The sequence below is a fragment of the Coturnix japonica genome, chromosome 38 (assembly GCF_054131305.1).
Source record: "Coturnix japonica strain WE chromosome 38, WE-NBRP24, whole genome shotgun sequence".
In the NCBI taxonomy this organism is placed as follows: domain Eukaryota; kingdom Metazoa; phylum Chordata; class Aves; order Galliformes; family Phasianidae; genus Coturnix; species Coturnix japonica.
In genome coordinates this window covers 868,053-894,102 of record NC_140700.1, presented here as the reverse complement: position 1 = coordinate 894,102, position 26,050 = coordinate 868,053, and the positions used below count along the sequence as shown (strand labels likewise).

The window sequence follows — 26,050 nt, the reverse complement described above, 5'->3', positions numbered from 1 at the left end:
GGTGCTGCTGCCTGCTCACCCTGTACCCTAGGTATGGGGCTGGTGGAGCGGTGACACACGGTGACAACCTGCCACGCGGCTGTGGTGACTCAGGGACATGGGGTGAGGAAGCACATAGGGACTGTGTGAGTCATGTGCAGCAAGAGGGGATGGCTGTCCCAGAGCCTCCATCCCTCCTTGAGTCCTTCCCAAGAGTCCCACAACAGGACCCTCACTCCACAGCTTGATTGGGCTGGCTGGAGCCCCCCATCCCCATGCAAAACCCCCAGAGCCCACCCATGTTTTGGAGGTAAGGATGTGAAAATGAGGTATTTGTGCAGAACTGGGATTGCCCCCAGCCATGAAGCTGTTTCCGACAGCTCCCTCTGTTTGTGAGTACTTTGTGCTGCTGCAAAGAGGGCGAAGTGGAAATCAGCTCCTTCCAGATGTAGGTTTTTCCCTCGGGGGGGGGGGGGGGGGGTGGGGTGGGGGCGACAGATGCAGAAAATTAGCATTAATCTTAATTAAAGCAAAACAGGAACCAGAGCTACAGACCTTTCCTCTCCCTGCATGCCCATGCCAGGGTTGAGGACACAGGCTAAGGTGGTGGTGTTCCCTACAGTGCAGGGCCAAAGAGAGCATTCCTGGGACACAGCCCTAAAGCAAAACTACGTTGGTCATGGGCACTGTCCCCAAGGGAAAGGGGACACACAAGGGACATCCTTGTATCCCTCACAGTGCAATGGCACTGGTTCTAATGAGAACCAGGAAATTCATCGCAGGGCTGCGGGCTGCTACAGCTTTGTGCCTACAAGCTCCAAGCACAGGTCGTCACCCTTTGCTCCCGCATCAAAACTCCCCATTTTTTCCTCCAATTTTATTATTCTACGGCCTCTGTGGTTTATAGGGTGGGTCAGGAGCAGTGATGGGGAGTGGGTGAAGCTAAACTTTGGGTGTTGCTGTGGGCTGCAGCTGCTTCAGCTCCAGGAGGTGGAGGAGGAGGAGGAAGACGATGCTCAGGAGAAGCACACAAAACACAACCCAGTAGGGCTGTGAGATGAAGAGCCACGGCTGCCACAGCTCCACAGGGGACTCCTTGGACCTGAGGACATGGCAACAAAAGGACATCCTTCACCCAAAGGGCACAACACTTGTCCCTAGCAGGGACAAGTTTTATCCCAAACCTGGATGAAACAGGAGTGAGGAGGGCACAGGTAACTCACAATGCATGGGGAAACCGAGGCAGGGAAGGTTCAGTGGGACAGTCACAAACCTCCACCCCCAACCCCCCAACTCCATCCCCACATGCTGGCAGCATTGGGATTGCAGAGCCCCAGGTATGCAGGGCTCACATCATCCTGAGCTGCCCCAGCTCCTCGCCCCCTGTGCTTGATTCCAACTCCTTGCCACCAGCTTCCACCGCCAGTCCCTCGCTCACCATGCTGCCCTGGCTTGGCAGCTCCAGTTTGCTCCTGGGGAGGGAGAAATGGGACACTGTGCCCCATGGGATGGTGGCAGACAGAGCCATGTGGTCCCCCCACCCTTCCGCTCACCCAGCACCATTACCTCTGGGTGCTGGGCTGGTGTTGGGTGCCCTCAGGCCCACCAGCCAGAGTTGCTCGGCCATCCACGCCAGAAGTTGGCTGGGCACCAAAGGAAGGAATGTGAGCACCCAGACCTGGTGGCAGAGTCTGCCCATCCCCACTGAGCATGTTCTTACCAAGAGCTGCTTTGGGATGACAGCGATGCTGACTCTGCGGCGCACAGACCCCTGTGGGGAATGGAGGGGATGGGTGAGTGCAGTGCTGATCTCTCCCCACATTCCCCATCCCCAGTGTGAGCAAGGGACACCAAGGAGGAGAAGGGATGCTGCCAGCCTCCCATCTGTATGTGATGAGGAAAAGGGGCGTCAAAGCCAAGAGCATTGTGCCTGTCCCTGCTGCGCCAAGCTGTGCCATCTAACCCCTCCTGAGCACTCCCCTACCTCATGAGCTGTAGGGGAAGCAGAGACGAATTCGAGCTGAAGCTAGAGAGCAGCCTCCTCCCCGTCAAGCCCTGCAATGCAGAGGGACTGCCTGAGGTCTCCAGGCTAGCAGCTCTCCCCTACATTTTGCCCCAGGGCTTCTAGAAGACCTTGCCCACAGCAGTGGCTGGGAAGAGGGATGCTGCACTGTGGTAGCAGTGTGTGGGTACAGCAGGGAGTGGGATGTTTGTAGGCAGTGCTGGGAGTTGGGAGATGTGCTGCTCTGCCATTACCTGCTGGAAACCTCGCATCAAGGGGTGAGGCCTCAGCCATTGCTCTGCACCATCTGGAAGAAAAGGGAAGAAACCTCATGTTGCCTCTGGAAAGAAAAATGGGGCTGACATGCAGGCAACTGGGAATGTCCCTTACGCTGGAGGTATACGAAACCACATGCTCTCTGCTTGACACGTGCCACAGGTGTGCCGAGCCAGGGGGAACTGCTTATGCACACACACTGTGCATGGGGTTTGCAGGGACAGGGTGTCCTTTGTGTGCCCCCCACTCCAAATTCCCCACTGGGCTGCAGGACAGCCTCCAGCACCTGCTTCCACTCTGTGGCTGCTGTTACATGGACCCCTCACATTTGTCATCAGGTCTGGCAGCTGCAGCCCCAGCTGCCATCCACCCCCGGTCCCCAGCTGATGGCTCTGCAGCACGGGGTCATGCTGACTTTGGTGGGGGGTTGCAACTGAATCCTGCGATGTTGACCCCCTCAGGGGTGAGTCCACCTCACCCTGGGTCTCTGCCAACTGCTGGTTGCGGGAGTTCTGCTGGATCAGGCACTTCATCTCCTCCAGCTCAGCATGCTCACGCAGGTGGTGACGCTTCAGGTTCTCCACGTGTTGGACCATCACCTCTGCCGCTCGGCTCATCCGTGCCTCCTGTGTTCGGGAGGACCAGCCATTGGTTCCCATCATCCCCATTGATGATGCCCCCCGCTAGCCCTCTCTGGGTGCAAACTCGTCCCCTTCCCACACCTAGGGTACTCCAGTGTGTGTCAACAAAGCCCACAAGAGCACTGGCGGGAGGAGGCACAGCCCCCAGCAATGTGTCACCAGCACCTCTGTCCCTCACCCACCTGGTGTACAGCCCCCAGCTTCTCCGCAGCACTGGTGGCACGTTTGATGGCAGCCTCCAGCACATCCAGGCTGCATTGCAGCTGCTCCAGCACCTCCTTGTAGCTTACATCCATGCAGGATGTGCTCAGCCTCTGCAGGAAGAGAGCACGGAGCTGCTGGAGCTGGGACTTGGAGTCGTCCAAACCTTTCTAAAGCTGGAGATCCCCAGCAGATGTTATCCCCCTCCAGTGCCCACCTACCTCTAGGAAAGTCTGGCACTGCCCCAGCTCCTCCCGGATGTTTTCCTCTGCTGCATCTTGTGCTCGCTTCTCTACCTGCACCCGTTGCTGCAGGGTGAACGTGTCGCAGCGAAATGCCAGGGCGAGGTGGGCAAAGGCTGTCTGTGGGTGGAAGTGCAAAGGACTGCGGCATGAAGGGGAGGCCACTGGGGCCACGCATGGCTGCTGCCATGACACAGCCAGACTCCCTTTCATGTGCCATCAAGCAGTGCTCCATAAGCACCGGGGACAGACTGTGAAATGCAACAAGGCGGGGACACCCCCTGGCAGCTAATAATGCACTGGAATCCCAAGGCCCACTGGTGCTAGGATGCGGATGGCAGACACCAGCTCTTGTTGTAGGTTGTGGTTGGCACACAGGGCAGCAGAGCCTGTCTAAGCCCTGGCACTCACAGGACAGTTAATTTTATGAGGGAGGCTTCCGCTACCTCAGGGTAGCTCGAGGAGCAATTTGCTGGGTGTTCATCGTGCCAACTGCACCACTGCCAATGGACTGCAGAGCCTGGGAGCAGGGCACAGTCCCCTGGCTGGGATTCAGTAGAACACTGATACCCTTTCACCTTCCCCAGCCTGCCCAAAAGCCCTCACCTCCACGTCCTGCTCCGTCAAATTAGTGCTGCAGAAAGAGAACAGCTGTCAGAGCCAGAGGCACAGTGTGAAATGCATGCCAAAATGCCCTTGGTCTGCTCCTGGGGTGCCTCAGGACCTCTGTTCTGCAGCCCCCAGCAGCGATGCAGCCACTCGCCCCATTACCTGTGCAGTCCCAATCTCTCCAGCACTGAGACCTCACTGGGGAAACTGAGCAGCAGCTCCTCTGTGGTTTCTTCACCTTTGGGGAGGACCATATGTGAGGTATTTTGCTTGATCCTCCCTCCCCCATCTCATCATCCCATACAGGTGCCAGTAGGGTGGGAACACCCCAGAGCTTCTGCCAGCAGGGAAGGTTCCCATGTTCCCATCAAGGGAGCTGAACCCTGTCAGGCCACATGGCTCCCATGCTTGTCCCCAGTCACTTCACACTCCACCATAAGGGCACTCAGCCTGGGACCTGGCATGGTGATTCACCCACCTTCCTCAATCCCATCGCCATCTCCAGTGCAAAAAGCCATCTCCTCTGTGTCCGGCTCCTGCGAAGGGGCACTTTCAGGCCAAACCCCTTCCTGGTGCTGAAAGGCATCCCCCACCCCCCCCCCCATAAAAAAAAAAGCATCACTGAGTGGCTCTGCAGTCCCAGACCTGTTGCCCTCCTGTCCTCCTCACCTCACTGACACTCTCCATGCTCTCCTTGCTCCCAGCCAAAACTCTATCCAGGTGCTCCTGGGGACTGCTCATCCTTCCTGGGGACAGAGAGGGGTGGCAGCAGTGTGGCAGCATTCCTATGACAGCCTTGAGACCCCCAGATTCTCCAGGATGCTGGGGAGCATGGGCTGGCAGGTGTCCCCCAAAGTACCCCTCACAGGGTTAAGGAGGGGTCCAGGAGGAGCTGTTGGGAAGCAGGTAAGGGTTGCGGGACTGGAGCAGAGATGAGGGTGCAGGGAGTTGCTGCTGGGAAGAGGGACCCCCCCTGGATGCATGCGATGCTGCTCAGGGAGAGAGGAGGCACAAAGCCACCCCCTTCTCCCTTCCCTCTCCTCCCCCCCTCCCCAAATATCTTTACCTTCATCCGGAGCTGTGAGGAGCCTGTCTGGCTCTGCCTGCTGCTCCCTACAGAGAGGAAATGGAGTAAACCCGAAAGCAACTCTGGCATGAAAGGCAGCATCCCACCCGCAGTGCCCAGGACCTGGGTCCTTTCTGGGCATCCTCCGCAGCCCATTCCATCCCCATTGTCCCTGGCATGGGCACAGCAGCTCTCCCTGTGCCTAACAGCCCATCCATTGCAGAGGAGCCAGAGATGAGTCACTGGCCTGCAGCAGTGCTTCTTAGCACATTTATTTTGCCCTGACTGCCAAGCGAACCTCACCGCCAGCTGGCCTCCTTGCAGGCACAGCAGCAAAGCTGGCTTGTGTCACCCCATGGGGACAGCAGGCTTTAGCGTGCAGACATCCCCCCAAAATCCTGCCCTGTGTTCACAGGGTTCTAGCAGCTCTGTGGAGACAGGGATGCTGTAGCATTGCAGTGCATGGAGACATGAGGGCTGCTATGCAAACAGCAGCTGTGCCAGAGCCCCTCACCCAACTAGGGAAGAGTTTGCACTCCCAAACCTCGTTCCTGGCTCCAGGCAGAGCTCAGCAGCACGTTTCCACCTCCTTCCTGCAATTTGCTCCCCAGGATCAGTACCCAGGATAGAAAGCATTGCTGCACCAAAACAAGGCTGAGCACTACATCTAGCACTGCCATCCCTATCCCTACCAAACTGGTGCACACACCTGCTCTGTGGGGGGGTCTTCCGGCAGCCCCTGCGCTGTCGCCGTGCTGCACGCCCCTGGGCTCTTCCATGCACCTCCTTCCCCACTCCCAGCACAGTGTCCACCCTTGGCTTCATCCGCACAGCACAGAGGCTCCAGGACTCATACACCTATCATGAGAGACGCGTATTGGCCGTGCGCAGCTGGGAGAACACCTCTAAACACTGTAGTTTTAAAATCGTTTCTCACCCAGCTGCAGCTCGGAGGCATTTGTAGGAGGATGCTGCCAGGGTGGCCATGGGGAGAGGCAAGTGAGGGATTTGCATTAAGCCACCTCCGTGCAGCACTGAGGATGGGCTTCCCCCTCTGCCATCCCCGTTTCCCACTTCCCACCCATGATTTCCAACTTCAGTAGGTTGACCCTCACCCCTCCATGGGCACTCCCTACCCGGTGCAGAGAGGGAGCAGCCTGGGCTGGGGTCACACCAAGCATCCTGCTAGGCAGGCTCCTGTGCAATGGGATTCCCAGATCCTTCCATAAGCAAGCTCAGGTGTCTCATCTGGGTTATTTTCCGATGTTTAAACAACCGAAAGAAAGATGGCAGTAAGCCCAGAGAGTCCCTGTCAGTCCCAGGAGCTGAGGTTGCAGAAATGCAGCTATGGGGCAGAAAGAAATTTATTTCCTTTTTTTTTTTTTTTTTTGTTTTGGTCAGGGTATGAAATGCAGCACAGATTTAAGGGGCTGACTCTGTGCAAAGCCTCAGCTGAGCTCAGCCATCCCCGTTCTCCCAGAGATCAGTCTTGATCTGGGAAAATCTGACAACTTTCATATCTGTGCATTGGGAACCCCCCAGAAAACAAACCCAGTTCATCCCATGAGCATTAGCCTCATCCAGAGGGGCAGTCCCTGCTGCAAAGCATCAGATCTGGGACAGCTGTGGCAGACCCTGCAGCCTGCTGCTTTACCCCATTTCACCACCCACACCATATCTTTGCTCCATAGCTGGAAACACAGAGGAGAAACGGCAGAGCATAAATAACCCCCAGGCAGCCAGCCCCTCTCCCTTGGCTCACTGACTTCACCAAATGCTCCCCAGGTCATTACCTGCCTGAATCCGTCCCAAAAGGCCCCAGCTCAGCCCCAGCCCTCTGCGCAGTTGGGACCCCAGGGATGGGAGCCAGGGCACCAAGCAGTGCACGCTGCCAGCAGCACAGCAATTGCATTTGTGGCAGAAGGAGCTGCCAAGGGAGCAGCTTGAAGGGAGAAGGCCTTTAAAGGACATGCACAAAGCAGTCAGAGCTCTCCATGCAGAGCCAGGCTGGGAACTACACAGGTGGCCCTGCAGCCCCTGTACAGGGTGTGGGAAGTGATGAGGGCTGGAGGGGAAAAGCTGAGCCTCAGCACCAGGTGAAAATCCACACACCATGACATGGGATGCGGCATGAGGGTACACCAGGATGGCTTGTATGTGGTGATATGGGGAAGCCCCATCCCTCCTGCCACCTTTCTTCATCTCAGCCATTAACCTCGATGACCCCTTGTCTAAGTAACCCGTGACACCCCTTCTCTGATCGATGTCTTTGACCAAATCCATCACATCCCCAGAAGCAGCTTTCTTCCCTAAGGAACTTACATGAGTCACACTTGCTACTCAGTGCTACAGAGAACCAGCCTGCAGGCAAGTAGGCACTGTTGTCTCCCTCATCCCATGTCCCCGCTGCAGGTCTTTGGGGTCTGCCACTCTTTAAAGCCCTCAGAGGGCAGCCAGCATATAGCATCTCATCACCTGCAGCAGGGCTGGCCCAGCTCTGTACCAGCTCCTGAGAGCTCAAGATTCAGCCCAAGGGCTACAGAGCAGACAAAGAGCGTTGGGAGAGGCCATTGGTAGCTCTGAAGCTCTCAATAAAATATTACATTTTATCCCAGGAAAAAGACTTTTTCTCCCCAAAACACTGCCATTCATCTGCAAATGAAGACATTTCCCACACAAATTTCATCTTTTTTGTGTAGTATGACTGTTTCTCCCCAAAATACCCTTTTTTTGTCTCCAATATATGATGACTTCTCTTAACATCAATTTATGTCAAAATTCAGACATTTTCCCCCAAATATCACTATTTATCCCAGAAAAATAACACTCTCTGTTAAATATCACACTTGATAGCACCAAAAAGACATTTTTTCCCCCAAAATACTGCTTTTCCTCCCAAAAAAAGACATTTTCTACACAAAATTCTGCTTTTTAGCACAATATGACACCGTCACCATGAAATACACTTTTTTGTCTCCAAAACGACAGTTTCTCCCCTTAACCTCTATTAATGTCAAAATTTCAATTTTTTCCCCCAAATATAAATTCTTATCCCAGAAATAACAAATTTTCTCTGACAAATATCACACTTGACCTCACCAAAGAGACATTTTCTTCTCAAAATACTGCATTTCATACCCAAAAAAAGACATTTTCTACAAAAAAAAATCCTCTTTTTAGCACAATATGATGATTTCTGCCCAAAATGACATTTTTGTCTAAAAAAACGACAATTTCTACACTTAATATCAATTTAAGACAAAATTTAGATGTTTTTCCCCTGAATATCACTATTTATCCCAGAAATAAAATGATCCCACTACAGTATCACACTTTATCCCAGGAAAAATACTTTCTCTCCCCAGAACACTGCTTTTCATCCCCAAATGAAGACAATTACTACATAAATTTCATCTTTTTAGCATAATATGATGATTTCTCCCCAAAATACACTTCTTTGTCACTTATATATGACGATTTCACACCTAAATATCAATTTAAGTCAAAATTTAGACATTTTAATACCAAATATCACAATTTATCCCAGAAATAAAACATGTTCTCTGTAAAATATCACACTTGATCCTACCCTAAAGATATTTTCTCCCCAAAACACTGCTTTTCATCAACAAAGGAAGACATTTTATACACAAAAAATTTCTCTTTTTAACAAAACATTACAGTTTCTCCTGAAAATTGTATTTTTCTCTTGAAAATGCAACAATTTCAGCTTTTGATATCAATTCATCTCAAAATTTAGACAGTTTTCCCTTGAATATCACTACTTATCCCAGAAATAAAATGATCTCACTGAAGTATCACACTTTATCCCAGGAAAAAGACTTTCTCTCCCCAGAACACTACTTTTCATCTCCAAATGAAGACTATTTCTACACAAATTTCATCTTTTCTGCGTAATATGATGCTTTCTCCAGAAAGTACCCTCTTCTGTCTCCAATATATGACAATTTCTCCCCTTAATACCAATTTATGTCCAAATTTAGACATTTTTTCCCCGAATATCACTTTTTATCCCAGAAATAAAACATATTCTGTTTAAAATCACAGTTGATCCCACCAAAAAGAATTTTTCTCCCCGAAACACTGCTTTTCACAGAATCACAAAATCACAGAATTATCAAGGTTGGAAAAGACCTTGAAGATCATCCAGTCCAACCATTACCAATACTTCCAGGCTAAATCATATTCATCAACACAACATCCAGACGTTTCTTGAACACTCCCATGGTCGGTGACTCCACCTCCCTGGGCAGTGCATTCCAATACCTGACTACCCTTTCTGAGAAGTAATATTTCCTAATGTTCAGCCTGAATCTCCCCTGGCGCAGCTTGAAACCGTTCCCTCTAGTTCTATCACTGATTACACGAAAGTTTGATATTTTAGTGAGATCATATTATTTCTGGGATAAATAGTGGTATTCTGGGGGAACAAGCCTAAATGTTGAGCTAAATTGATATTAAATGGTGAAACTATCGCATTTTTGAGACAAAAATCTTATTTTGGCTAGAAATCATCATATTGTGCTGAAAAGAGGAAATTTGTGTAGAAATTGTCTACTTTTGGGGATGAGAAGTGGTATTTTGAGGTGAAAAGGAGTCTTTGGTGAGGTCAAGAGTGAGATTTGTCAGAGCAAATTTGTTATTTCTGGGATAAAAAGTGATATTCGAGGGAAAAATGTCTAAATGTTGACATAAATTGATGTTAAGAGGAGAAATTGTCATATTTTGGAGACAAAAATGCATATTTTGGGGTGAAAGCACCATATTATGCTAAAAAGAAGAATTTTGTGATGAAAATTTCTTGTTTTGTGGATGAAAAGGACAAAATCCAGTATTTTGGGGAGAAAATTCTAATTTTAGGGATGAAAACCAGTATTTTGCTGAGAAAATTATATTTTTGCAAGGATAAAGAGTGATACTTAAAAGAGAACTTATTTCTGGGATAAGAAGTGATATTTGTGTGAAAATTTTCTAAATTTTGACAGAACTTGATATTTCGTTTGGAAATGTCCTTATTATGTAGAGGAAAAGAGGTATTCTGAAACCAATGTGTCGTATTATGCTACAAAGCATCATTTTGTAGAGAAAATGTCAATTTTGGGGGATGAAAACCAGTATTTTGGGGCTTAAAATCCGAACCAGAGATGCCTGCACCGGCCCTGGATTTTCTTTCCTACAGGTTTCTCTGGAACTCCATTGACCACTATGAGGCCATATTGGCCTTTACTGGTTTTTATTGGGCTACACAAGAGTCATCTTCACTTCTCCATTATTTTACTTCAGATAACCTCATTGGATGGCCCTATTGCTGGTTTCCTACAATTTGGATCTAGAAGGAGTCCATTCCCTTCGCCTATGATGAAAGCACAGCAGTGATGCAGACACTCGCTGAGGTCACAACCATTGCTGGGTGGGAGCATTTGTGCCACAGCTGGTGAGCAGAGCTGGTGCTCTGGTGAGTGTCTGCACGCAGACTGAACTCTGGGCCCTCCTTGGAGCTGATCACCCTGTGAGAGCCCATCTGAAGCAGCGCTGTGGCGTGTGCGTGATCTGGTCACAGCTTGGGCTGAGCAGGCCCAGCAGGTGAGCTGGGTTTGGTGCTGGGTGGTTGCTGGGGGGTGTCCTAAGAGACTAAACTGCCTGGCAGAAGAAAGCTGGGAAAATGCTTCTTCCTCACGATTTTCTACTTGTTGCAACTTCCTGCAAGGTTCCTGTCCAAAAGGAGATTTTGGGGTTCAAGGCAGTCTTAGGAAGAGTGAAGCCAGCTCTTTCCAAGAGTGGGACACGTTCCTGTGGAGAGAGCTCTGGGAGCTTCAGCTTCCTCTGAGACTTCACCAGCCATGTCTCAGCCAGGAGATGACTGCATTTCCTATTTCTGCTCTGTGAGTGGAAAGGTATGGCTGGGTTTCTTTGCTTGGTTCTTCTTCCTTTGTCTCATTTTTAAGGGAAGGGACAGAGCAGGAGGAACCCTACTGGTACTTTGTGGCCTCATTAACCAGTTGGGTTCTGCGCTCACTGCTGACAGCCTGGGCTAATGGCATGAGTGTGGCTCAGGCTGTATTTTCCCTTAGTGATAACTGATGTCTCAGCACTCTGATATCCCATCTCTGGCACCATCTGGAACCTCTCTGCAAGCCTTGGCTGCCCATTCCCACCACCATTTCTTACTTTCTCTCTTCAGAAGCAGCACAGCGTGGTTCCCTGTGTTTGGGAGCAGCAGCCAGCAGGCTGCCAGGGATCCAACTGTGCCTTTCAACGCACAGAGGGACACGATGGGGATGGCCCATCCTTACTGCCAGGCAAAAGTGAGTGTCTTCAGCCCTCTGTCATGAAGTGTGGAGGTATTTGACTATTACTTCTGGGTGGGGGCAGTGCTGCAGGGGATGTCAAGAAACCACCCATTTGGAGTGCAGGGAGGAGCAGCAAGAAGTGAGCAAACAGATTGTGTTTGGGCTGTCAAAGTAGCATCCTTCTGTGTTGTTGGGTGTTTTTTTTTTGGGGGGGGGGGAAGGTGTGGAGGGGCAGACATAAGCTTACTGGACAGTATTTCTGCTGCTTGCTGGTGTCTGTGAAATCAACACATGATCTCTTGTTGTAGGGACGGAGCCTGTGCATCCATGGAATGGAGCGGGGCAAGGGGGGAAATGGAAAGCCTCCGTGGGTAAGAAGCTCTTGTGAGATGTGGTGTGGGTACCTGCCTCTAAATAGGGCTGCATGAAGGGGTGTGTGTGATGGAGGAGAGAAGAAAGGATGCTGCAGATCTGTGCTGACTGCAGAAAGGGCACAATGCTGTGGCAGCAGAAAGGCAAACTGAAGAAGCTCTTGAAGACCAGAAGCTTGTGGTTGGCTATGCTCAGATCTTCCTCCAATGAGATGCTCTTCATGTATTTCTTGTCTCCTTTCTGTCAGAAGCTGAAGAAAGCATCCTCCCAGCAAAGTTCAGCCTTGCAAAAGGCCAGGAGAGGAGCACAGAGTGTGGCACAGCACCCAAGAGAGGTACAGACACACAGCAGGCATCTGGCTTTGTGCACTGTCTTCCTAGTTAGGCTTTCTGTCCTTTCCTGGGACTGTTGTCATTGAGTGTTCTTGGGGTCTTAATCCCTGGGCTTTACATTTACCGTTCCTGTCCTGATCATTAATGGAACCCAACATTCACCAGAGATCCCTTGGTACATGATGAACATGGTATGCAAGAGCTGGCATTGAGCCTTTGGGATTTTCTTGCTTTTCCCAGCAGTGGCGACCAGCTCAGATGTGCCGGAGGACATCATGGATATTCAGGGTTTGCTCTCCTGGATCAGTGGTGAGTTTGGGGGCTACAGAGCCCACAGATGTGCACACAGTGGGAGTAGGAAGGCGTATCAGCTCCATTTTGGGGGATGTTCTTGCATTTTCAGATGTGGCAAGAGCCACTGAGGTCCCCCACGAGAAGCCCAGCAGCCCTGCCTCAGGACACTTCATCGCTGAGCTCCCTGACAACCCCTGGGAAAGCACAGAGCTCAGCGTGGAGGCACAGGCTGCCAGGAAGACCCCCACCGACCCCTTCTGGGGGCTTCCACCATCCCCTGGGTTCCTGCCTGAACTGCAGTGTGGGTTGTTGCAGCTGCGCCCTGCTGTGCCACCAGTGAGTGCCCGGCTCAGTCCACTCCTGACCACCCTGGCTGTCACCACACCTCCCTCAGCCCAACCTGCACAGCCCATTGAGGAGGTGCAGCAAAGGCAGCCCCAGGTGGGTCAGGCTCACTCGCCACCATCACGGGGTTCTGTTATCTGCCAAGTGGCAGATAAGAAAAAGAGGGGCAGCACCAAGCGGGCCAAGCACCCTGCGCCTGCTGACATGGCCCAGAAAGGGGAGAGTTCCCAGCAGGAGCAGCCCACCAGCAGCGCTCCAGCCAAGAAAAGGAAGCTGCCACCTCGCAGAGAAAGAACTGAAAGAAAAGGTTGCAAACACCCACACCAAGGGAAGCTGTCTGGGGCCAGTGCAGGAGCCAGCAGCAGTGGACAAGAGGGCACTGCCAGTGAGCTGCACGTGCACCTGTGCCAATCCATCCAGGCCTTGCACCCGCTGGGGCAGAGAGTGACTGCGGTGGGGCCGATGCACCAGCCACCCTCTGTGCAGCCCCAAACCACACGCAGTGCCGGCCCTGCTGTCCACCAGCCCCAAGGCAGAGGCCCAGCCAAGGCAGTGCCGGCACCTCCAGGCAGCACGGCGCGGAAGGAGGATGCTGCCAAGAAGATGACGCAGAGCTGCCTGCGCCCATTGTCATGGAGGAGCTCAGCGCTGTGCAGGGACCCACTGCCACAGCTGCACCATCAGCAGCCACGGCCACAGCGCCACGTGGACTTTGTGCCCTGTGTGGGGCCCCGGGCGGGTGGCCATGCGGCACCCACAGCGCTGGAGGAGTCGCTGCCCATCACAGCCGAGCAGCGGCCCAAGCGGGAGCGCATGAAGAAGCTGGCCCAAGAGGAGCGGCAGCAGGCGGCCCAGCAGATGAAGATCGGCCCCGTGCAGTTCCTGGTGCAGCGGGAGATAGACATGGCCATAGCCCACAAGTACGGCTACCTGTAACCCTGCGCACCTCACTGGCCCCGCAACACCAGGCAGCAGCGGCAGCGTTCCAGGGGCACCAGCAGCAGCCCCATCCCTTCCCTCCAGAACAGAGCCATCCTCCAAAGCCATCATTGCAGTGGGATGGGACACTGTCTGGGCCCTCAATTGTTGTGGGATGGCAATTCTAGGAATATTGTTGTTTCTGTTGCTCATTGTTTTCTATGATTTGTCATTAAATGCTTTGTGTTCCCTTTGCCGTATCCCTCTGCCTGCAGCCATTTGTGCCATGTCACAGCCCTCCAGCTCCCCATGCCCACTTCTGAGCTGGCCGTGTTCCTCAGCTGCTACCACCAGCCCCAACCCTCCTCTCTCCCTGCAGTCCTTTGTGCAGCAGGATGCAGAGGGCGTTTAGCACAGCTCGCCTGCGCTGCCCGTGCCAGTACCGTGAATTGCTGTGGGGATGGGCACTAGGCAGGGCACGGGCGGCTGAGGGGAATCGCATTGGGTCGCTGCAGCCAGAAGAGACTCCAGGAGCAGCAGTAGGGGCAGCTCCCATGGAGGGGGGAAGCAGGGGCAGCTGGGCCTGCTGTGCAGATACACAGACAGGCATAAAGATACCTCACATGGCATCGAGACTCCTCTGCCTCGTTTGGGGCCTGGCAGGTTTGTCTTCAGACAGGCACTCAGCCAAGCCTGGACACCCAGAGCAGCCTTTACAGCTGGCAGCTGATCACAAGTGGTGTCCCCAGGGCTCAGCACTGGGGACGCTCCTATTGAACGCCTTGATCAGGGATCTTGGCCAGGGCATTGAGTGCACCCTCAGTAAGTTCACAGACAGCACGGAGCTGGGAGGGAGTGGTGATCTGCTGGAGGGGAGAAAGGAGATGGAGAGACTGCATTGACTCTATGGTTGGGCTGCAGTTGAATTTCAAGACCTTGAAGCTCTTCCCCAACTGGAGCAATTCTAGGATTCCATGATCCCATATGCATTCCAAGTCCACCCCATATCCAGAGCCCAGCCCATATACATCCCATTTCCCGACATCCCATCTCATATCCATCGCATATCCTTATCCCCACAGCCCACGTCCCAATCCCAAATCTCACAACCCATCCCACATCCAATGCCCCAGTCCAGCACCCCAATCCCATTTCCCAATGCCAATTCCAAATCACAGTTCCAATCCCTCATCCCAAACCCATCTCCCACCTGTCAGTCCCAATACTTCATCCCTAATCCCGATCCCATCACCAGTAATAATGAAAGGCACCCCGAGCCCCGCCCCCACTGTCGCTCCGCCCCCGGCCTCTCATTGGTCAGCGGCAGCACCGCCGGCTCCAATTGGCTGAAGCGCAGTTCCCGGGAGCGGCCGTTGACAGTCGTCATTGGGCTGAAGCCGCCCCGCAGGCCGGGCCGCCCCGCACGGCAGCGCCGCTGCAGCCGGGATTGTCCGAAGTATAAGTTAATGTGGGGCTATGTGGGGCTGTGGGGGTATATAAGGGCAGATATTGGGAATATGGGGCTAATTTGGGCTCATGGGGAATATGAGGGGATATGAAAAAAAAAAGTAGCTCTGAGGGGAATGTGGGGGCTGTTGGGGGGTATATGGGATATGGGGATGTAGGTAGCTGTTGTGGGAATATAGGGGGATATGAGTCTGTGTGGGGCTATAGGGAAGGGTGTGGGGCTATACAGGACTTTGTGGGGGCTATAGAGAGATACAGGGCTGTGTAGGGGCTATAAAAGGATGTGGAGCTACAGGAGTGGATATAGGGGATATAGGATATAGGGGGCTATAGGGGCTTTATTGTGGCTGTCGGGGAGATATGGGTCTATAGGAAACTGGGGGACCATATACAGGTTATATGGGACAAGAGGAGGCTGTGGGGATGATATAGGGGACTGTGGGGGGCTGTGGAGGAGTGTAGGGCTGATGTGGGGCTGTGGGTGTCTATAGGGGGATATGAGGCTGTAGGGGGCCATTGGGGGAGCTGTACAGTTCTATGGGGAGGCTGTAAGGGGTTGTAGGAGTGTTATGGGGGAATATGGAACTTTAGGGGGTTGTGGTGGGCTGTGGGACGTTTTAGGGTGGTAGGGGACAAGGGGGCCCTAGAGAGGGATGTTGTGCTCTAAGAGGTTGTGAAGGGAGCTGTGCGGGGATATAGGGTGGCTGTGGGAGGTTACTGGTGGATATGGGGAGATATGGAGGTATTGGGGGTGTACTGGTGATACGGATCTATAAGGGGCCGTGTGGGGCCATAGGGTAATATGGGGTTTTAGGGTGGGCTATTAGGGGATGTGGGGCTGGAAGGCTCCCCCCTTCCATTCCCCCTTTGTTGCCCCCCTCCATGTTCCCCATCCATAGCAGGATAGGTGAAGAGCTAGTCCTGAAATTTAATCCAGAACTGAAATTGTATTGGAACTGAATATGAAGGTTTTGTGCTCTTGAATCTGAAATGTGTTTTCTCCTGGGGCTTCCAGTTCAGGTGCTGTTTAATAATGACTTTGGAGAAGATTTCAGCATCCAGTCTCCTGCTCAGGAAGAAAGAAGGTTTCTGGAGGACTTCCTGACGAGTGGAGCTGCTGCTGAACCTCCCCTTCCAAGAAGGCAGCAGGTGAGGCCATGGTGCATCTCAGCCTTTCCTCAGTGCAAGGTAGCAGCGATTCAGGCTGTGCTTTGCGCTGCTTCTCCAGCAGCACTTGTGCTTGTATCTGAGCAGCAGGTGGCCACTAACGTCTGCTGGCTTTAGGCTGGGCAGGCACGGGAAGCACTGCCTGCAGCAGCACCAGCTGCCCTGCTTTGGTTCAAAGCTGTCAGACCTCTGTGCATCTTTGCTCCCCCTCCAGCCGATTGTGAAGAGCCCTTCCATTGTGGAGAGGGCTGCAGGTTGAGTTGAGCATCTCCTGATGTGTCACACAGATCCAGGGCTTTCAAGAAGCCGCTGCTTTCAAGTGCTTCAGATGGTGAATGTTCCTAGACAGAGTGCTTGTCTCCTCAAAGCTCTGAAGCCCAAGGTTTGTTCTGCAGGTCCTGCTGATGGCATAGGCATCAAAGAGCCCAGAGCTCGTGGCTGGGGAGAGATCACATATTGCTTTGTGAAGGGAGATCTGGAGGAGGGGTTAAGCAGCGCTGCACAGGAATGCAAGCAGCTGGTAAGAGAAGAGGTGTGTGTGCTGAGAGCAAGGGCTGTACGGCTCATCTCTGTGTGCTGACATGGAATGCAGGCAGAGCTCTTTGCAAATAAGTGTTGACTTCAGTTTAGTTCCTCCTTTCCTCTCTCCCTTTGAGCAACCTCTATTACCATTCTACTGAGAATGGCTAAACGTACATCTGTAGCTGGCATCAAGACTAACTTGATCAAGCCACAGGAGAGCTCCAAACAACAAAAAGCAAAAAATTATTGCATGTTCTAGGGGAATATGTAGGCATCATACATGACAGGTTATGCATTAATTACTGAATTTTCTAGGAGATAAGTATATCCCCTGTTCTTGCTGTATTCTTTCCTCTTTTCCTCCTTTCCAACCTCACTAAAGGAAATTCTCATATCTGCTGCACATTCTGTCCCCACAGGACCTCTCACTGCCTGGACAAATGTTTTCAAAACACTTCTGGGCATGTGACATTTCCATAACTGACCAGTCCTGACTGCACAGCACTTCCCATTCACACATGCAACTTGATCAATAAGAAACAAAACGAGAAAAACTACCAATGTGAGCAGCCAGCAGGACCTCGCTAAGCTCTGTTGTGTGATCTACCCCTGGATCTGGGGGGTCACTGTCGGGAAGTGACCTCTGTGACAGAAGCCAGCCAGTGGGGACATCCCTGCATCCAAGCATGGGGCCATCGAGTTTCCAAACCAGTTTCCACACATTTCCAGGGTGGGATGGGACTTTCAGTCCATTTCTCTAGCAGGATTCTGTCCCTTGCAGGTGATGCTGATGAAGCCCCAGGAGCCCTGGGCAGCATGTGGCTAGAACTAAGAGCTCAGTCCATCTGCAGGTGTTGGCAGCGTGAGCTATGGCTTCTTACTGCTTGGGGTGCAAGGCTGAGAAGGCATGGTTCTGGAAACGCCACATCCCCACCAAAAACTGTGCCCCCGCGTACACCTTTAGAGGGACCAAACGGCCTGTGGCAGAGAGCTGCGGGCCAGATCCCTGCTACTTTGTGGAGCCGGCCATCACCAGGAATGGCAAGTATGTGGTTCCAGGCGCCCATGTCTAAGGACGACCCTCGACCAAGACCACCGTCACCCCCAGACTGAGTGAGTACCACTGCTGCAGCACTTCTCCCAGACAACATGAGCACGCAGCGCGTTTGCCCAGGGTCAGCTCACACCTCGATGGAGCTGGAGGTCTTTTTTGAGAGAGCATGAGCTGCTCTGAGCAGTGATAAACACCCTCAGAGAAGGACAGCAGCCCAGGACCATGGGCTCAGGGCACAAGGCCCCCATGTCTGAATAGTACAAGGAGCAGGGGGCTGACAGGAGGGACAGCAAGGCAGGACATAGTGGCGGGGCACAGAGAAGTGTCCCCGCGTGCTGCCTGTGTCCCCCAGCAATTCTGCAGCTCTTCAGAGGACTCCTTCTGGCTGCAGAAGGAGACCAGCCCTTCACAGCTTTCTTCCTCCTCTCCTCTGCCCCAGGTGACTACCGCACCGAAGCAGCCAACAGGCACGTCTTCAAGTGCCCACCAGTGCAGTCCATGGCCTTCCGGCGGGAGCCCCTCTGGACAGACCGCCCTCCAGGTACATGACCCTGGCAAAGGCAGACCCTTCAGCCTGAGCATCCTCCAGGGATGGGCTGCTGCTCGGCACCAGCAGAGGGCCTACTGCATGGCCTGCGCGGCATATGCGGCACTGGGCCACAAGCTTCCTTGCACGACCGACACCTCTCTGCCCGCAGAGGCTCCAGCTGATCAGGCTCAGAGCTGCTGGCACTGGCCCTGTGATAGAGGAAAGGGAGGAACTGGCAGAGGGGCAAGATGTCCCTCCTGCTCCCACCAGCGGGCTGGGTAGGCTGCCTCTCGCTGCTGCTTCCATCTCCATCCCCTCACGCACACACTCTCTGCTGCTCCTCCTGCAGGTCCTGGCACTTACACACTGCCCAGGCTGATGGGGCCCAACACAGCCTACACATCGGCCAGCCCCTGCTACTCCATGAGGGGAAGGAGCCAGCGCAGTCGCTTTGATGAGGACCTTGCCAAGGTGAGCTATGCTGCTCCTCTTTTTCTATGGTAGCGTCCGAACCCGGGCTGCTCTCCCTGTGCCACAGGGGCTTCCAACCCTGCTGCAGCTTTGCTTAATGCAGCCTTCCAGGGAAAGAGAGAGCATTGAATGTGACCCCAGCCCTGTGTGGCCATGACTCTCTTGCAGACTCCAGGTCCTGCGGCACTCCCCAAAGTGGCCGTGGATGTGTACAAGACCAGGGCGCCCGCATACACAATGGCAGCCTGACCAAAACCAGGAGATGGCAAAGCAGTGAAGCTCGGGCCAACAGACTACAGCGTAGGCCGGGTAAGGCAGCTGCTCAGCTCTTCCCCTCTGCTTCACAAGCACAGCCTTCAAGCCTCTCCCCCTTCCCCTGAAGATTCATCCAGCCAAACAGCTTCTGGCTGCAGGGACCAAGTGCAGGACAACAGACCTGCACCCTGCCCTCTTGCCACCTCCAAGCAGAGGAAGGGAGGAACAGCACAGCACACAGCTTTTCCTTCCTCTGCTTCTGTTCCCTTCAATGGGATGTGCTGGTCCTTCACAAGCTCTTCTGGAGGATGCAGCTCAGAAGGGCTCCAAGCAGCACACCCCCAGCATAGGAGAGTTAGCTGTGAGTTCCCAGGTGCACAGCCAGCCCTCTTTGAGACAGGAGGGGCCTGTAAGAGCACATGTAAGACCAGCACACCTCCCTGAGCCAGCTCTGCTACAGCAGGGAGCCGCACCAATTCTGCACTGGTGCTCAGTCCTTCCCAGAGTGGCACCAAGGACTGTCTGGGACTGGGAGGGGTGCAGGACAGAAGGGAGCAAGGGCAGCAAAGAAGGGCCCTTGCTGATCTGCCTTTCCTTTCTGCCCTTCCAGGTGATGCTGATCAAGCCCCAGGCGCCTACCTCCACTTTTGGAATCCGGCATTCCCTCTACACAACCCCTCTCATTGTGGAATAAGACAGCAAAGTCTGGAAGGCTGTGGTTGCTTTCCTGGAATGGGAGGGGAGGAGAAAAGAAAGAGCAGCCAACTGCCAGTTTCCTTCTGATTCCATTTCCCTTAATCCAGTTGGGCTTTTGCCCATTATACTGTTAGATGTTAGTGTTAGGAGTAAGCCATTAATAAATTAATTTAGTAACTTTATGTATACCTTCTTGTTACCATCAGGTAGATGTCAGTGAGATGGCTGGGCGACTTAAACACGTGCTCGTGATCATCTGCCAGCTTACAGGATGGCCGGCAGCATTTCCTTTACCCATGACAACACCTGGCTTGGCCATAAAGACATTCCTGGAACAAAGGTTGAAGGGAAACTAATGAAACACGGAGGCAAAAAGAGAATAAAAAGCAATGGATGGCAACAAATATAGAGAAAGCAAGTAGGAAAGCTAACCATAGCACAGCAAAGCAAAGCAAAGCAAGGCAAAGAATGGAAAAAAACAAACTTGCAGGAATGGAGGAATGTGGGAAGAACTGTACCCCTGCTTGCCACAGGAGCTGCACTGGGAGGAAAAGAATCTGGGCCAGAATGTAAGAGGAACTCCTTTGGGTTCTGGGCTTGAAGCAAAGCTGAGAAGCCATGCCCAGGAGGAGCTGTGGGCAGCTCCAGGCCACCTTGCTGTCTCCCCAAGAGATCAGGTACATGGGCAAGGCAGTGGGCTGAAGTGTTGGCCAGAAACAAGCATCTGTGTGGAGGAAGGCAAAGGGCGGAGGAGGATCTAAGGTAGCTACCAGGCATGGCCTTGCTCAGCAAGGGGAGGAAAAGCCTGGAGGGCATGAGCAGGGAATAGAGAAGGGCAGGCAGTAGGTGTGAAGCTGGGAGCAGAGAATGGTTTGGGTTGGAAGAGACCCTGAAGATCACACAGTTCCAACCCTCCTGCAGTAGGCAGGGACACCTTCCTCTACACCAGGGTGCTCCAAGTCCCACCCAGCCCGGCTTTGTGCACATAAACAAAGACAAGCCATGTCTGCCCCCGAAACCTATAACAGCCACTCAAGGGGACACACAGCACCTCTCATCATTTCATTACTCTGCAGACAAGGTTTAAAAGCAGAGCACTAACCCGTAACCAGGAAAGCACCTTCCAGGTCTCCAGACATCCCAGATTTAATGCTGTCTGTTATGTCCTTGATAGAAATGCCTCTGTACACATAAAAAACTAGGAGGAAGAGTCCACGGTAGAGAGTCAGAGAGATCCAAAGGGCCATTTTGCAAGAACAAGCTCCTCACATGTTTCAAGAACATTCTATCATTCCTGCAGCACTGCCAGATATATCAGGACTGTCCCACTAAAATAATTCATTTCCATTGCTAACAGTCCTGCTAATTGGCCTACCACAGCTGTTACCATTTTCAAGACCTTCTACTTCAAGCTGGCAGATGAATTTCTCAGCTCCTCTCCCCCTTGCCCCAATGGTGGCCACACTCCACGATCTCTGCTTTCCACGCTAGAGCAGCAGCAAATTGTACTTAGGTTTGTGAAGTCCCTTCCAGTCTCAGAAGGGAATGAAACAGACCGAAGGGAATGTATGCAATGGGGCTCTCGCTAAGACACCTGTTGACCCATAAAAGCATCACACACAAATAAAGAAAGGAAGAAAAACCCAGGATTCTGTGGAGGGGTCCTACCTCTGAGCAGGTGATGCCTGTTCCATGTACAGAGGACGGACATAAATTGTACCTCATCTATTCCCCACTTCCTCTCTCTCGCTTCATACAGGCACTTAGAGACATTATGGATGGCAAAGTAAGGCTCGTGGAGAAGACTGGGTATACACAAGATCTCTAATTCATTGGTGGTAGAGAACTGCTGGCCTGTACTTGTCCAGATCATGGATATTTTCCAACAAGCACCATCCAGGCATAGCAACTCACAGCTGAAATGTCATTGCCCCTGCCAAGTAACTTTCCTGTCTAGAGACATCTCATTAGAGACTCTCAAACAAGAGCAGAACCCATTTATTCCTATTTCACAGGTTGGCTTCTCTTCACCACACATCACATGCACAAGAATAGATTGCTCTTGCAAGGAAGCATGTTCCTACACACCACAGCGTACTGCTGAGCAAGGGCATCATCCACATACATTCCCTTATCTCTGTTACCCTGCAAAGGTTCAAGGACAGAAGACACAGCTCAGCACAGCATCTACTGGAAGCAACCCTTGAGAATTCCCCACTCAGAAACAGCTGCTGGAGATGGCTATTGGAGTCCTTCAAAGGGAATACTAGCTCACAAACACAGTGACACATCTCAAATGTGCTTTGGGCTTCCTTCTGAAACGAGCAGCAACCCACTTTACTGGGACATGATGCCCCGTCCTTGGAGGTGTTCAAGACCAGGTTGGACAGGGCTCTGGGCAGCCTGATCTAGTAAAGGTGTATGTTTGGTGGCCCTGCTAGGCAGGGGGGTTGGAACTACATGATCCTTGAGGTCCCTTCCAACCCGGGTCATTCTGTGATTCTGTGTGATTTAGAAAAGAGCCCATGGCATTCATGCACACCCAGAGTCAGAATCCCCTCCCTGCAGAAGATGGGTTTGAGGAGCAGGCCATGAGACCCATCGGGTGAGAAAAAGCCAGCCTGGAGCTCCTCACTGCTGAGCACAGAGCTGCACCCACAAGAAGATTCAACCCCTTCTCCCCTCGGCTTGGCTCACTTGGCCAGAACTTCAGCAATTACAAAAGAAAGATTTCTAAACCTTCACAGCCCTCCTCACTTTGTGCACATCAGACATGGTGGTGGGAGTGATCATCCCCACCATCACCCTCTCAAAATTCCCACTCAGCAACATCAAGTCACCAATCAAACCCTAGAAAGCCAAGAGAGGAGGAAGGAGGTGGCAGAAGGTACAGCCTTACAGGGCAGACAGAACTGAGCTGTTCACCACTTCTCTTTAGGCTCTAGCCCTCCTTGCATCAACAACTGCTCTGAACTGAACAAGAACAAAACAACCTTGGTCAAGGAAATTCTCTGCCCACCTTTCTCTTACGGAGATAAGGTCCTTTTTCACTTTTCACCCAAGTGACACAACCGCTTTCACACATCTCTGTAGACCTTTTAGGTGATCGTAACTTGCTGACATTGGGAAACATTTAGTTTGGTCAAGATGTCAATGATGATATCTTCATCCATGCCTGCAAGAAACAAATGGAAGCCAGTCAGGCTGCTTGCACAAGAATCAGAAGTGCCCTCTGGTCTTGTGCCGCCTCCAGTCTCCTATACAGCCAGTTCTCAGCAGCCCCAGGACTACATCCATCCGGGATGCACACAAAGCTGGCAGGATCCACTCCACCAGAGGACCTTTATTTCAGAACATATGAAAGGCAGTTGTCTTTCCACTTCCCAACTATTTTTAGGGCAGCTGTGCAGCAGAGCAATGCAAACAGCTGCGCTTCCCTGGAATGAACCACCAGAGCAGCCATTCCCAGTGCTGGGGAAAAAAAAAAACAAACAACAAATAAAGTTGACCTGTGGAGGGAGATCAACTTACCAAAGCCCTTCATGGCCTTCCTGAGTGCTGTGCTTCTTGCTCAGCACTGAAGCTCGAGATCCCCTTGATTGTTGCCTAAGGCCACAAGAAAAGGATTTAGCAAAGGCAGACTTGCGCCCATGCACACAGAGAGTTGAATTTAAACAAAACAAAGCACATAATAGACGTGAACGCAGAGATAGTAAAACTCCACCCGAACAAGTGATGTTGTATCAGACTTCTGTCTCAGGCAGCAGTCTATTCTAAGGGGACTTCCCAGGCACATCAGAAAGAAGTCACAGGGGCACAACTATATCGAGTACATAACTCCATGCAGCTGCCCAGAGTCTGCAGTGAAACAAAAGCTGGACCACCTTGCATCTGTGTTCAGTCCCACCAAGCCTTCTTCCTAGCAGATCTCCGTGTCAGCCATAAAGCAGTGTGCTCCCATCATAGCCCTAGCTACTTCTCTTGGAGCAGGTAAGGACCATTACTCAGCACCATTCCTTTTGCTCTACTCGGCACTGGTGAGGCTGCACCTGGAGAACAGTGTCCGGGTCTGAGCTCCCAGTACAAGAGACAGCTGGACACACTGGAAAGAGTCCAATGGAGGGCTACCACTATGGTGAAGGGACTGAACACCTCTTCTATGACAACAGCCTGAGAGAAGTGACTGCTCAGCCTGGACAAGGGGAGCTCAAGAGGATTCCACCCATGGCCATCAATCCCTGCAGGGAGGAACAGAGAGAATGTAGCCAGGCTGCATCCAGTGGAGCCCAGTGTCAGGACCAGAGGTTGCCACCAAACATCAGGAGCACTCCTGCACTGTGTAAGTGCTGCAGCACTGGCACAGAGACCCAGAGAGGCTGTAGGGTTTCCTCTGGGAGATCTCCAAACCCATCGGATGTGTTCCTGGGCACCAATTCTGCTGGCCCTGTTGCAGCAGGACCTGGACCAGATGGGCCCAGATCTCCATTCCAACATCAACCATTCCGTGCTTCTGCAACACAACACGACATGCTGTGTTTGGCTCAACCTGGCCATTCACAAACAGGTTTCTTCCTCCTCCTGCTCAGTGCCATCTCTCTGCAATCACACTGCCTCCTACGATCCAACTCTGTTCCAATCAAGGTCAACACCAAAACAGTGCTGTCCTTTATGGAGCCTGGGCTTTGGAACACAGGCACAGGAATAACCACTGCATGGGTGGAACCTTGTGTATTTCTAAAATATGCTACTAACTGCCCTGTTCAAACTGTGATGCAGAAACAAGGTTGCATTCCCAGCACAGCCAGGCAGGACGGCACCAGCCCCAAGGCATCAAGCCACAGCCTGAGAGGCCATCACCAGCCCCGGGGCCTAAATCCATGCCTGGCAGGGACCCCGGCCTGCAGGCTTTTGGCCTGGAAGGACTTCCCCGGCCTGCAGGCATTTGAGCTGGCAGTGCCCCCCAGAGCAGACAGCTGGCTTTTAGCCTGGCAGGGCCCCCCTAACCGCATTACCAGCTTCAGGCCTGGCAAGGTCCCCCCCAACTGCGGGCTTCGGGCAGAGCAGCTGAAGGCTGAGTGGAAGAAAAGATCCGGGAGATGCGGGTCGATCTCGGCTGAACACGAGCCGGCAGCGCGCCCAGGTGGCCAAGAAGCCGCGGATAGAGCCAGCAGCGCAGCCAGCAGCTCCAGCTCTCCAGGAAGGCCGGCGTGGAACGGGGCAGCGCCGGCTCGGCCTCGCGGAGCTCCACCACCGCCCCGCCCTCCTTGTCCTGCGGCCCCAACCGGGCCCGGCCGCCCCGGGGCCTGGAAGCGGAGCATGCGCACGGCGCGGGACGGCGCCTCGGGCACCCGGAGCGACGACAAAGAGAAACGGAAAGAGCCCGGCAGGGGGCGCGCGGCCCATTCGGGACCGACCAATGAGGGCGCAGAGGAGGCGGGGCCGAGCGCGGGTTCTCCGCCAATAGCGGCTGCGAGCGCAGGGCTGCCATGATGGCGCCGGGGCGATGGAGGCGGGGTTCTGTGTGGCCACAGTGGGTCTCTGGGATCCCTATGCGTCTCTATGGGGTCCTTATCGGTCTCTGTCAGGTCCCTAGGGTGGCTCTGTGTGGCGATATAGGGTCCTTACGGGCCTCTCTGGGTTGATATGGGTTCTCTAAGGGTCTCTTTGGGATCCCTAATGGTCTCTATGGGATGATATGGGAACCCTATGGGTCATTATGGGGTTCCTGAGGGGCAATATGGGGTCCCTGTGGGGTCAATCGGGGCTCTATGGCGCTCTATGGAGTAATATAGTGCTCTACGGAGCTCTCTGGGGTCGCTGAAGGGCTCTCTGGGGTCCCTGTGGGTCTCTTTGGAGTCTATACAGGGCTCTATGGGATGATATGGGGTGATCCGAGGTCCCTATGGGGCTCTTTGGGGTTTCTGAGGGGCTCTTAGGGGATTGTTGGCTCCCTATGGGGGTCTGCAAAGTCCCATTGTGGCTCTTTGGGATTCCTTTGGAACTCTTTGGAGTCCCTGTGGGGTGATATGGGGCTCTGTGGATCCCTGCGGAGTCCCTAAGGGGCTCTGTGTGGTACCTAACAGGCAATATGGGGTGATACGAGGACAATAAGGGGCTCTTTGGGGTACCTAAGGGGTGATACAGGGCGATACAGGGTGATATGAGGTCTCTCTGGGGCACTATGGGGTCCCTAAGGGTCTCTGTGTGGTCCCTATGGGTCTCTATGTGGGATCCATGTGGTCACAAGGGTTCCCTGTGCAGCGATTCGGGTCTCTGCAGTGTCTTTATGGGTCACTTTGGG

General features: G+C 52.9%; 3 protein-coding genes across 11 annotated transcripts; 2 read left to right on the top strand and 1 right to left on the bottom strand.

Moving 5' to 3' along the window:
- Positions 1 to 782: 782 nt before the first annotated feature.
- LOC107324606 (inositol 1,4,5-triphosphate receptor associated 2-like) lies at positions 783 to 25,013 on the bottom strand. Of its 9 annotated transcripts, XR_014938715.1 has the most exons (19): positions 24,762 to 25,013; positions 23,281 to 23,355; positions 22,769 to 22,924; positions 19,939 to 20,078; positions 5,726 to 5,874; positions 5,017 to 5,063; positions 4,620 to 4,696; positions 4,429 to 4,525; positions 4,113 to 4,188; positions 3,948 to 3,975; positions 3,321 to 3,461; positions 3,081 to 3,212; positions 2,736 to 2,883; positions 2,236 to 2,288; positions 1,964 to 2,034; positions 1,700 to 1,750; positions 1,546 to 1,622; positions 1,332 to 1,451; positions 943 to 1,081 (listed from the first exon to the last, which is right to left on the bottom strand). XR_014938715.1 is itself a non-coding variant. In XM_085527056.1 (18 exons), exons 5-18 carry the CDS (start codon positions 5,839 to 5,841, stop codon positions 893 to 895), a joined length of 1,374 nt encoding a protein of 457 aa, XP_085383182.1. In that variant the 5' UTR covers positions 5,842 to 5,874; positions 19,939 to 20,078; positions 22,769 to 22,924; positions 23,281 to 23,355; positions 24,762 to 24,995; the 3' UTR covers positions 783 to 892. The 9 variants fall into 9 exon arrangements, 8 of the variants coding, with proteins under 8 accessions (XP_085383182.1, XP_085383181.1, XP_085383179.1 ...); XM_085527056.1 differs by lacking the exon at positions 1,964 to 2,034 and having other exon boundaries at positions 783 to 1,081; positions 1,332 to 1,473; positions 24,762 to 24,995; XM_085527050.1 differs by lacking the exon at positions 1,964 to 2,034 and having other exon boundaries at positions 814 to 1,081.
- On the top strand, positions 7,339 to 14,580 carry LOC146754749 (uncharacterized). Its single transcript, XM_085527434.1, has 7 exons — positions 7,339 to 7,515; positions 10,511 to 10,620; positions 11,219 to 11,342; positions 11,623 to 11,698; positions 11,947 to 12,033; positions 12,272 to 12,340; positions 12,435 to 14,580. The coding sequence occupies exons 1-7, from the start codon at positions 7,339 to 7,341 to the stop codon at positions 13,604 to 13,606; spliced, it is 1,815 nt and encodes a 604-aa protein (XP_085383560.1). The 3' UTR covers positions 13,607 to 14,580.
- On the top strand, positions 13,984 to 19,931 carry LOC107324588 (uncharacterized). Its single transcript, XM_085527432.1, has 11 exons — positions 13,984 to 14,127; positions 14,806 to 15,044; positions 15,955 to 15,962; positions 16,071 to 16,204; positions 16,437 to 16,476; positions 16,618 to 16,742; positions 17,641 to 17,811; positions 18,057 to 18,339; positions 18,677 to 18,798; positions 18,967 to 19,107; positions 19,664 to 19,931. The coding sequence occupies exons 1-10, from the start codon at positions 13,984 to 13,986 to the stop codon at positions 19,045 to 19,047; spliced, it is 1,347 nt and encodes a 448-aa protein (XP_085383558.1). The 3' UTR covers positions 19,048 to 19,107; positions 19,664 to 19,931.
- Positions 25,014 to 26,050: the final 1,037 nt, after the last annotated feature.